This window comes from Eulemur rufifrons, chromosome 8 (assembly GCF_041146395.1).
Source record: "Eulemur rufifrons isolate Redbay chromosome 8, OSU_ERuf_1, whole genome shotgun sequence".
Classification (NCBI taxonomy): Eukaryota; Metazoa; Chordata; class Mammalia; order Primates; family Lemuridae; genus Eulemur; species Eulemur rufifrons.
Genome location: NC_090990.1, coordinates 5,842,420 through 5,854,586, shown reverse-complemented (window position 1 = coordinate 5,854,586; position 12,167 = coordinate 5,842,420). Strand labels below are relative to the sequence as shown.

Here is a 12,167-nt window from a genome sequence, read left to right as displayed (position 1 = left end):
AAGCAAACAGGGATGATGTTAAAAGTGCTAAGAATCTCTATTAGCAGAACATGTGAGGTTCTTATCAATCAGATTTTTTTTCCTATAAGACAAGAGGGTTTTGAAACTAGTCTTTCCATGAGCAGATACTGGATTTGCTATTTTCTTTTGTCATGTTAAATGAATCCATTTCAATTGTGCAATTAAAGTTTGTTATCCAGGTTAACAAGGAAGCATTAAAAAAAGGATCCTTACAATGAGTGTGGTTTATTTTTGTTTTTCACACCCTTAAGCCAATAAATACCTCACCTCCAAAATTTTGAGAAATAAATTACCAGAACAAAAATTAAGCTAGGCAAATAATTAAAAATTCCAAGTAATATTTTAATAAATGCAATTTAGAGATGTTTTCTATCTAGAAAGCACATAGCTTTTCTAGCCATTTAAAGAATACTACTTCAAGTGACAACTCTTCCAATAAACATGAAGATTATATTCCGCTTGTGTAAAATGGGTCTACTTTAAAATGCATCTCTAACTCTGTCTTTCCAGCTGTCTGTCTCTGGACCCTTACCTTTTTCAAAAAACTTTACTTAGGCCTTTAACAGCAGGCTGACTTCACAACAATGTAGTTTCAAGGGCTATTTGGATAACAACCAATTGTTCTTAATTAACACAGTCAAATCTTGACACCATGGATTTTCATGAAAGCAATGTTGGATTTAGAATTCCATATAATGGATAGGATTAAGAATTTCTATTAAGGAAAAAAAAGTTACTGGGAAAAGAAAATACTCACTAGATGAGTAGTTCAAGACAGTCTAGTAAAGAAAATATTAATATTAATAGTCTCTTTTACTTGTGATTACCAAAAATATCTCTAGAAGGGTTTTTTTAAAGGAATTGAAACTGATAAATAGTATTTTGCTTTCTAGACCAAAGATTTTTATGTATAGTCACTTTCAAGGCTACAAAAAAATAACCTTCAACAATGACAATATTCTGACTTAGAGAGTTGCCTGGTAAATAAAAAAACAAAACAATAATGACAATAATTTGGCCTCTGGATTTAAAGATGTTGCTGCTGATCTATATTATTTTTGCTTACTAAATGGGTATTAAATCCATCTGCAACCCCTATGGACTTGAAAACTTAGCAACAAAAAACCAATGCTAAATTTACAGACCCTAAACTATTTTTTTCTTTTCATTTTTAATTTTAAAAATCAGAATGGCTAATCTTAAGTGATAAAAGATGACATTAGTAAACATTAGGGAAAAAGTATGCCCAACTCCTGAAAAGTTTGTTGTTTTTTTGTTTTTTTTTTTTTTTTACAAATATGTATAAACTGAGTTTTACAGAACATAAATTCCCTTTGATTCTTCCCATACAACTGCAACTATCACTTTTTTACCTGGCTATCTTTTTCTCTTAGAATTGCTTAAAGATGGAATGAATATTACCTAATTTAGGAAATGACAAATATTCTAATCACTGCTTTAATATCATGCTTGAGAGACAAACTCTAAAATAAAACATAAGTAAACGAGAGAGTCTACATAAACGTAAAAAACAAAAATCAAATCAAGTGGCTATAATTTTCTTTGTTTTTTACAATACTGCCATATTGACTCTGTAGAATATGTTCTCTTTACAGTTCAAACGTATCACCCTATCACAGACTGACCATGATACTAAAAACCCTGTATGCAAAGTTTACATGCCAAGATGTAAATCCTATTTCATGTCAAAAAAAAAAAAAAAAGGCTTTAAGATATTTAGATTCATTTACTACAGGGAAGGAAAAACTACTGACGTCTGGCAAGTCACATGTCACTAAATGATGTTCTGTTTTCATTAAATACCAAATGCAAAGTGGGCCTCCTGAAGAGACTCTGCAACGAACTTATGCAAATAAGAGAAGATACCTAACACAGTGTGTAAAAAAGCAAGCACAGAAAGGACCAGCTATATAATAATAGAGTCCTAACTCTAAGGGAATGCCCAGCAACATAAAAAATGTGATACATTTGAGGAACTATCATAATAGAAACTTGTAAGCCTGAATTCCATTTTTTTTTTTTTAATAGACAGGGTCTTGCTCTGTAGCCCAGGCTAGAAGAGTACAGTGACCTGATTATAGCTCACTGTAACCTTGACTAAAATGCATCTTTTAATGCTGTCATTAGGCAAAAATAATTACATAAAATAGATATTAAATATTTACTGAAAAATAATTCCTTTGTATCCTCTCAATGTTTATTCTGGTGCATTAGAAATACACCTGTTGGTTGACCAATACAGGGTAATAAAAAGTTATTTTCCACTCAGTATTGGTAGAGACATATTCTTCAGGCTAAAGTATTAGAAATAAGTTCCTCTCAAGGTCAAGAAATTCAAGTGGGATAGGAAGCTGGATTTGGCTCCGGGAGGAAAGCAACTTCCTTGCTTTAAGGAGTTGCTCTTGAAATCCTAGTTTGCTTTCAGATACACAGAGCAAATGACCATCAGAAGAATCTCATTATCTGCAGGCTATGTATGTCCCTAGAAACTAAATATGACTTTTGCTTTCTCTTTATTTAATGGCCAACATCTTTATTTTAGGGCATAGAATGATCAGCAATTCTTTGTTATAGAGAGCACCAGATATCCTTTTTCTGTTATATCTAGGTACTCAAAAGTGCGGTCCCAGGACCAGCAGCACTGGCACACCTGGGAGCTTGTTAGAAATGCAGAATTTCAGGTGTGGACCCAGGCCTACTCAATCAGCATTTACATTTCAATAAGGTGGTTGAGAAGCAATGCTGTAATGGACATAACACCAAAGCAAGTCAGAAAACCCAAGTTTAAGCCTAGGACCCATAATATCAGGTGTTTGACACTAGGTAAGACAGCATTTTTTAAGTCTTGGTTTCCTTAACTATAAATGGGAGGTAACATTACACATTTTACTTATATACACACCTGCCAAAGAGAGTTGTTTCAAGGATCAAACAAAATGATAGATGTTAAAGCTCCTTGTAAATTATAAAGCATGATACAAATATAAGGCGCTATTGTTAATAATAAATGGAGCTTAATTACACCTGTCCTCGTTTGACCTCTCACAGACCATCAGAAGCATGTTATTAGATTATACTACATTATTAAGATAAAAGGCTCCTTCATGTGTCATTAACCTTTCAAGCCCCTAACCATACTGTAGCTAGATCCGTTTTCATTAAAAACTAAATGCCAACTAGGCCTCCTAAAGAGACTATCTGTAACACTGCTATTATCCTGCCCCAAACACTTGATTTATTTTTACAATCCATTCTTTTTGGGGCTTTACTATAATTTCCAAGATAACAAATTAACTGGTTTAACCCACCGCCAAACCTGAGAACTGAACTGACCTGGAAAAGGGAGCTTTTGCTCAAGTCCTTGGCTTTTCTGGCCCATTTAGTAATAGCCCCTCCTTCTCCAAAGCATAGAGCAGGGCCAAAAGGCTGTTGTTCACATGCTGCATTTTATGCTGAGGGAAGAAGCCAGTGCCTCAGCTTTCTCTCTAATGCCCCCTTATGTAAAAAGACCATGAATCTTAAAAAATGAGAACTTCTTAAAGTGCATCCACAGCACCCAAAGGTTAGTTATATGTTTTTCTTACAGATCAAATGAATGCCAAGAAGCCTCTCATAACCACAGCTTTGTTAACCAAAATTGGATGGCTTTAAAAATGAAAATCTAACAGATCAACTTATTAATTCATGAAATTCAGATTCTATCAAACCTGGGAAATCAATTAACATCATAAAATGCTAAAGCCATGAGTATCATAGCTGGGACCTTACACTGACTTTCCAGCTGCTCACCCAAACCCCCGCTCTTGACCCAAAGGAAGCAGGCCTCCTCTCCCGTCTGAGCTGGCTATGCAGCCCCTGCTCCCACTGCCACCACACATGCCACTGAGAACCTTGTTGAGAATTCAGACTCCATGCAGGGGAACAGAGAAGGATTAACACATGCAACTGTGCAGCAACACTTTTAGACACAGTTTATCTTAAAAAAAAAAAAAAAAATCCGCCCAGCACAAGAACAATCCCAGAGTCAGCCCAAGAGCAGAGAATTAGTACTATCAGGTGATCAGAAACAAAACCAAGGCAAACTCCCATCAAATTCAATATTCAGACTAATTATCATTAAAAGAACCACCACTGATGCAAATTCCAAGACCACTATCAAGAGGCAAAGGCTACTGGAAAAGCTCTATTTTCTCAAAAAGTACTTGGTTGTGACAAAGGTAAAGATTTGACTTTAAGACATAAAAGGCACAAAATAGTACCTGTATGGACAGCTTTTCAGGCTAAGGCTACCAGGAAATTTAAGTTCTTTCTCCATTAAGGAAATGAAAGAATAGCATGTGGTATCAATGAGAGAAGCAATCTGGGCAAGTGCTCATCTGTGCAACAGGGAAGGTATAGGAATTAGCTGCCCTTTTCCTAACAGGTAGCAGACTCAGGATGGACTCCTACCAGTCTCTGCTGCTCCAAAAGAAGATCTGCTTCTTCCTTCTCTTTTTTGTATAATATCTCCATTTCCTGTAGCCTAGAAGAAAAAAAAGAGTAAACTGAGAAGTCAGTCACTGAGGTGTTTCATGAATGCTGCTATATGTTTAAAAGAAGAGGCAGTCGTGTGGGCCACATATATGTGTTATTACCTCTTCTCCATCTCCTGTTTCATATCAATTCCTTGTTTTTCCAGAAGCTCTCTCTGAGCAAACGTCCAGTCCACAGGCTCAGAAGGGGTTTCAGCAGAAGGAGTCTTTTCCCGTTCAGCTCGTGCTTGCTCAGGGTGGTTAAAACGGAAAACATGGTTTTTACCCATGATGATACGGTTTCCTAGCACAAAACAAGAATAGGATTAAGAAATCATTTTTTAAATGTGTAGTATCTGGCTTAGTAACCTTACTTTCCCTAATGCAAAAAAGATAGCTTTTGGAGTTTTATAAGAACAAAAATCCTAATGCTATCACTTTAGGCTTTAAACAAAGAGTCAAAAAGTTGCTCATACAAGCCACGTGTACATTGCTGAAGATGTCAAACCTCTCCCAGTCTCACCTGAGCGCAGCTGAACAGGCTGGGCCACCCTCTTGCCATTTACGTAGGTTTCTGAGCGCTCACAAGGCTCTAGAGTCACGATAACTAAGAGGAACACAAACTACTATTATCATCATGATCCACTGGCACCAAATAATGGAAAGCTGTTGACTGTCAGGATTCATGGTAACAAAGATAGAAATATTTAATTGAATTTGAGAAACCTCAGAAGAAGATAGGAATTATTAATTTTGGTGATATCTGGCAGTTCCATCAATAAACCTGAAAACATTAGAAATCTTAAGTATGAGACATAGAAAATAAAAAGAAACTGAAGATTAAAAAGCTAATATTTTGATTAAGGAAGGAGTGAATTATATTATACAAGAATACCATTAGATTGTTGTTGTCTTATTAATAACCCAGGCAAAAATCAAGATTTACTTTCTCTTCCCTTTTTGATAAAAATAAATTCTACTATGTTAAGACTTGAGGTCCTTCAAATCTCCTATTACCCAGGATATTTGTTCTTTTCTTACTTTTCTATTAAATAATTAACATTCAAGACCAAGCCTAATTGCCTATGTCCTGCTCAGTTCTTGGCAGTAATAAAAGGCCTCCTTTTGTCCAGGCTATTTTCATGTAAAGTAGCTATGTCCATCCCTGCATTTATAAGCAGCCCAGGTTTCTCCATTTTTCAATATTACATTGTACAAGAAAGTACCACTGACAGAGACAAAGAACAGCAAGTCTGAAGGATTTCTCATAATACAGAATGAAAAAGTCATTGGAGAAGCTCAAACCAGGAACTCTTACCTTCACCACTGTTGCTTCTCTCGCTCCGGAAGATACAATGCTCTTCTTTAATGTGAGCCCCGCTCAGCACTATGTCCTGGCGCCGCTCAGCATCTGCTTGGCCAACCCTGTACACAAGAGAAAGTGTTTCCCAGGGAAATTCAGACACAAAAAGCACTACAAACAATGACCCTCTTTCTCCCAAAGAATATCCTTTGGTACATACAAAAAAGGTATTGCCTTTTATGTATCAGAAGCTTTTGACTGCAAATTCTATTCTCACATACGATCAGCCTCCCTACATCAGAGTAAGAAACCAAGGAGCAAATGACTCACCAATGTAACTCATACAGCATTATAAAAACACATGAGTGAAATAAACTCCCCAATGAATTCATTTAGGTTGTTAAAAGGAAAAAAATTATTTACAATCTTTTAGAGAAAAAGTACATTAACTGGCTCAGCTGACTAAAACATTTACATATCTGGAAACAGAGAATAGTTCATAACTACCTCAGACAGGAAAAATAACAAATCTACAACAAAAAATTTCCCTTAAGTTATTCAATCATCTAAAAGGAAAAAAATAATTTAAATGTCCAAAACAAGAAACAAATATACCTTGTAATTCCATCTTTGATGTAATAAAGCAGGCACTCAGACATTAGTGGGTCTTCATTGAGGTTAACAAGATGTGGGGTCTGAAAAAGGTTACAGGTTATTAATTCAGAGCAAGGCGCCACGAGAGGGCTGTGGCAACACAGGGGCTTACAGGTCAGGCTTCTCCAATTCCCTACACTGCCTGAAGAGGGACATCCTTTTATTCCTAGTCACAATTTCATAGTAAAGAGAAAACATTCTATTCAGGCCTCCCCAACCTGCACCACTACATTCTACTTAAAAATATCAGCCTGGGATAAAAAACGAGATCCAATTCTTGATAAGGTCAAAGCACAAAGAAAAAATTAGGACAGGCTGATTCTCCAGATGGGTTAATTTTTGTAAATGTCTGGGCAAAAATCTCAAGAAAGATTTCATTTTTTTTTTTTGAATTTTTCTATTTCAGCATATTATGGGGGTACAAATGTTTAGGTTGCGTATATTGCCTTTGCTCCCCTTTCCCCCCGAGTCAGAGCTTCAAGCATGTCCATCCCCCAGACGGTGTTCATTGCACTCATTATGTATGTATACACCCATCCTCTCCTCCCCGCTCCCATCTGCCCAATCCCCCATGAATGTTATTCCTATATGTGCACTTAGGTGTTGATCAGTTAAAACCAATTTGATGGTGAGTACATGTGGTGCTTATTTTTCCATTCTTGCGATACTTCACTTAGTAGAATGGGTTCCAGCTCTATTCAGGAAAATAAAAGAGGTGCTATCTCACCATTGAAGAAAGATTTAATTTTTCATTTACTTTTATTACAATGTCCCCACACCCTCTGCCATTTCCCTCTACAATTTGCATCAGTTCTTCCATGGTCCCAGTTATTGTCTTTAGTTTATTAGTCTTTACCTTAAAGAAAAATTAAAATTACTGACATTCAATAATATAAACATTTTCTAAAAATCTTCTTCACCTAACTCTAATATTTCTAAAATCTTATAGAAAAAAACCAACCTTCTTTGGTGAAAATACCCCACTGGAATCCAAAAATAAGTCACATGGTCTTGGGGCCAAAATCTACTCAAGATAGTGCCAGCAAATGTGGAAAAATGAAAAAAGAGTCACATGAGGGGGTTAAGAAAAGGGACTACAAAGGATGATTCAAAAGAAGTTAGAAAAACCTCTACATCTTCTCAACTAGCATCCACCTTTATCGTTTAAGAACTTGACTGGTTTGAGAAAGTGAAAAGCTTTTGTGGGCAGCATTCTTTACAGTCCATCCTCTAATGGTGACCTAAAACAAAATAAATCTCAGAAACAGGTTCTAAACTTGTTTGGATATGGCCACTGGTATACTCCTTCCTTTGAAGTCTAGAAAGTTAAAGCAAGATGGGAAAAAGTAAAATAAGAAAAAGCTTTGGAAGTAGAGATCTCAGTTTGGAATTCCATGCTGTTTACATTCAAGTTATTTATGATTCATGTTAAATGTCAAAATATTTTCACAAGTTTTTATAAAATATTTCTCTAGTTTTTAACACTAAAAGATGCCATAAAATACTGTTAGATACATGCACAGGCACAATTTAAATTCTATTGAAACTATAATTGCTAAAATCTCTACAACCAAACATACCTGATTAAATACATGTCCTACTGAAGGAAAAATGATGAAGCTAAAAATTCACTGACCTTTCATAATATAAACATATAAAACACTCAGTGTAGTTTTATAATGTGTATCTAAAATATCTTTAAATCAATCTTTTCTGTTGAAAATATCACACTGGAATTTGTAAAAATGTTACGTGATCATGATAGAAAAACCTAACCAAGAGAATCCTAGAAAAATCCCAGGAATATTTCATATTACCTAAAACAAAAGTACCAATTCAAAACTCTCCAACCCTTGTATCCTAACCTAGAGAGATCATCAGAACTTAAGCCATAAAGATGTTTAAGTCTCCAATAGCCAATTTGAGGCCATTTGAAATGAAGGACCATTTTTTAGTGGTGTAAAATATATGCTTTGTACATCAGTTTATGTTATATCATTGTCATATAAATAAGCACACAAAATAATCATTTGCTAACAGTTTTCCAGTATCCAACAATAACCAAGTTGCAACCTACTAAAAAACAAAACAAAAAACCTTTACTATTCTAATTAGCTAAAAGGTATCTAACTACTTACAACTACGATTATGTAAGAAGGAAGATAAATGACTATTGGAGTCATTTTTTAAAAACCAAACTGAGTAGGGAACAAAGGAGTCTAGAAGGGTAAGGAAAGGAATTGCTCTGCTCAGTACATTATCTATAATGCAAATTATAGAAGCAAATGGAAGCAGCATTATTCTACACAAACCTGAACAGCTGAAATTGGTTCCAAAAAGTTATAAAGCAAGGTAAATGACTTCTGTGAGAAAACCTACACAGAAAGAGTAGCCAAAACTGAAGCAAGGAATGCTGGGTTAGGTTGGGAATTTAAGAGAAAACAACAATGAAGATGACTAAACAAACTGAATCATGGCCAAAAGTTACAGATTTACTGCCTTCGGATTTTCCTTTTGTAAACAGTAAATATGATAAGCATTTTAGAAATATGCTGCCTTTGTACTATAAGACCACACTGTAAGATGGAATCAGATATATCTGAAATAAGCCAAGTATCAAGATTTGTTAAAGGAGGGAGGAGAAAGGGCCAGCCCTGAAAGACACGAGGTACCCCAGTAACTAAAACAAACAGAAAATATCTCTCTTTGGTTGAGTTTCTCAACATTGCTTTCTTACCTTTTTAGGTGAGAAAACCCCTAGGGTTCCTCCATCTTCCCGAATGGCAACTCCCATCTCAGCCAACAAGGCCTCTCTAAAATAAAACAAGCACCTCAGAATACCAATACAAAATGTCAATTAAATCAGTCTAATATTAACTGGAAAATAATGCATGCAATGCAAAAAGAGTTGGCCAAATCTAAAGTCAGTAATGCAAACATGAAATAATGTGCTTATCTCATCATTAAGAAATTATTTTTAAGAGAAACAGAACATTCAAAATAAATTATTCTATGTTAGATAAAGTTATATTCACCCAGATAAGAACTTTGTCTCATCTAATTTTGAAGACCGAAAATAATTCATAAATAATATGTCTTTTAATATAAAAAAGAAGAGGATATTCCTTAAAGCTATACATCCAACTCAAAGAACCATTTCTTAGGCTGGGCATGATGGCTCATGCCTGTAATCCTAGCACTTTGGGAGGCTGAGGTGGGAGGATCACTTCAGGCCAGGAGTTTGAGACCAGTTTGAGCAACACAGCAAGACCCTGTCTCTACAAAAAAATAGAAAAAATTAGCTGATCATGGTAGTAGGCATCTGTAACCCCATCTACTTGGGAAGCTTGGGCAGGAAGATCGCTTGAGCCCAGGAGTCTGAGGTTGCAGAGCTATGATGACATCACTGCATTCTAGCCTGGGAAACAGAGCAAGACCCTGTCTAATTTAAAAACAAAAAAAATCCAAAAAGCATTAAAAACCCCCATTTCTTCAGAATGAAAGCAACCAGAAAGTAATTTTGCAATACAGAGTATGGTCTATAAATGCGATTTTTTTCAAATGTTCTCATGCCCACCATCATTTTGGTTCAATAATTCTAGCTTAAAATGTCTATAATAAATAAGGAAATTCTAACTGATTGCTACATTTACTGTATCAATACATTAGAATTCACCTCTGCCTCATCTTCCATGGAGGAGGAAGACAGGAACTGACATTTTAAAAATGTATATTTATTCCAATAGCAAAGTATCATTTTGAGTTATGCACATCTTCAGGGTACAGAATTGATAGAGGTTAAAACAGAATAGGGATTTTTAAAGTTTACAATCCAAACTACTTCACCTCTTATTTTAAAGAGATTCTATAGAGGGTAACTCTGAAAGATAATCAGAATAGCTATTTGGATTTGGGCCTTTATTAAAGGCAGTCTACTTTTTGCAAATAAAAAACACTATCCCTAAATATGCTCCTTTTTTTTCTTTTTCTTTTCTTTCTTTCTCTTTTTTGAGACAGAGTCTCACTCTGTTGCCCAGGCTGGAGTATAGTGACCTTATCAAAGCTCAATGCAACCGCAAACTCCTCAGCTCAAGAGATCCTCCTGCCTCAGCCTCCCAAGTAGCTGGGACTACAGGCTCATGCTACCATGCCCAGCTAAGTTTTCCATTTTTTGTAGACACGGTGTCTTGCTCTTGCGCTCAGGCTGATCTCAAACTTCTGGCCTTAAGCAATCCTCCCTCCTAACCCTCCCAAAGTGCCAGGATTATAGGTGTGAGCCAACGCGCCCAGCATAGTATGTTCCGTTGTTATGGATCCCTAGCAACATGTAGAATGGTAACTGTTAAGCACATGACTTCTGGAGAACATTTAAATATATGGATTTTACTTCAAGTGTAAATTCAACTGGCCATAACTCCTCAGCCAGGTTTATTTTTTGCTTCATATTTTAGGAGAGCAGATTCTTTGTTTTTAACTTCGATTTCATCTTTTACTATAAAAGTAATCCAAATTCCCTAGAGAACTTAGAAACATTCCCAGATTTTAACCTCCTGACCTCTCCATTCTGATAGCCTCTGTTTTACGAAGTTTCTCTTCCCAGGTTTCATTCAATTCAGCAATGATCTTCTCCGATTCCTAAGGAAGGAAGTACACAGTTAAAGTGGCAAGAGTCTTATAATCTAACATACCATCTCTAGGAAGGAAAGCAAAATCAGATTATGCCCTTTGAGGATCAAAGGCAGAATCTAAGGTGATGAGTTTTTTTTTTAATATATAAGGTAAGAATCATAAAAACTAGTCCTAAAATTAAGCTAGCCCCAGACATATAAATCCTCTAAGTTGTAATAAAAATACCTTAACAGTGAGTCTGCATGTATGTATGTGTGTGTACGAAGAGGAAGGGTAATATTTTTTTTTTGTTTGTTCGTTTTTCAGCTCATTAAGGGGGTACAAAAGATCAGGCTATATACATTGCCCATGCCTCCCCATCCCCCCGAGTCTGAGCTTTAGTTGTGTCCATTCCCTAGACAGTGCACATCACTCTCATCATGTAGGTGTGCACTCCTCCCCTCCCCCCACCCCATCCCCCCGCCAGGGGAAGGGTAATATTAACATCTCAAAATGCAAGACACTTTTTCTGACAACCACTTGTATAAAAGAATAAAGTCCCCAAAGAGATTCACTGCTCTTATTTCATCATACACAGTACTCTCTTAAATACAACACAATAGCCAACATAAAAAGGTTTATTACTAAACCTCATCTGAAGGCCCATAGCTACTGAAGTTACAATTTTACCAATCAATTGCTCTTTATTATAATATGTAAATATAATAAATAAAACATACTTCCGTTCTGAAGGAGCTCACTATATTGGGGAGAGAGAGCAGTAGCTGATGATTTATTCATTAATTATATATACAACCCCTTATATATCAAGCTCTGTTCTAGGCATCTAGGGATATGGCAGGGAACAAAATCTCTGCCTTCATGAGACTTACATTCTAGTAAGGCAAACAAAATAATCAATTTTAATCAACAGTATGTCAGATAGTGGTAAGTACTTCGGAGAAAAAGAAAGCAAGGAAGGCAAAGAATGCAGGGGGAAGGGTGGGTGAAGAAGCAATCTGAAGTGAAGCTGTCAGGACAGGCCTCAC

At 35.9% G+C, this 12,167-nt stretch overlaps 1 protein-coding gene across 2 annotated transcripts in view; it reads right to left on the bottom strand.

Annotated features, from left to right (window-relative positions):
- KIF1B (kinesin family member 1B) overlaps window positions 1-12,167 on the bottom strand; it is a 148,900-nt gene that overhangs the window by 68,314 nt on the left and 68,419 nt on the right. For both annotated transcript variants that reach the window (XM_069479325.1, XM_069479326.1), the window contains 7 exons: window positions 11,066-11,145; window positions 9,248-9,323; window positions 6,472-6,551; window positions 5,872-5,978; window positions 5,077-5,160; window positions 4,677-4,857; window positions 4,492-4,564 (listed from right to left, as the gene is read on the bottom strand). In XM_069479325.1, the coding sequence (XP_069335426.1) occupies window positions 4,492-4,564; window positions 4,677-4,857; window positions 5,077-5,160; window positions 5,872-5,978; window positions 6,472-6,551; window positions 9,248-9,323; window positions 11,066-11,145 (681 nt within the window). The remainder of the gene's footprint in view (window positions 1-4,491; window positions 4,565-4,676; window positions 4,858-5,076; window positions 5,161-5,871; window positions 5,979-6,471; window positions 6,552-9,247; window positions 9,324-11,065; window positions 11,146-12,167) is intronic.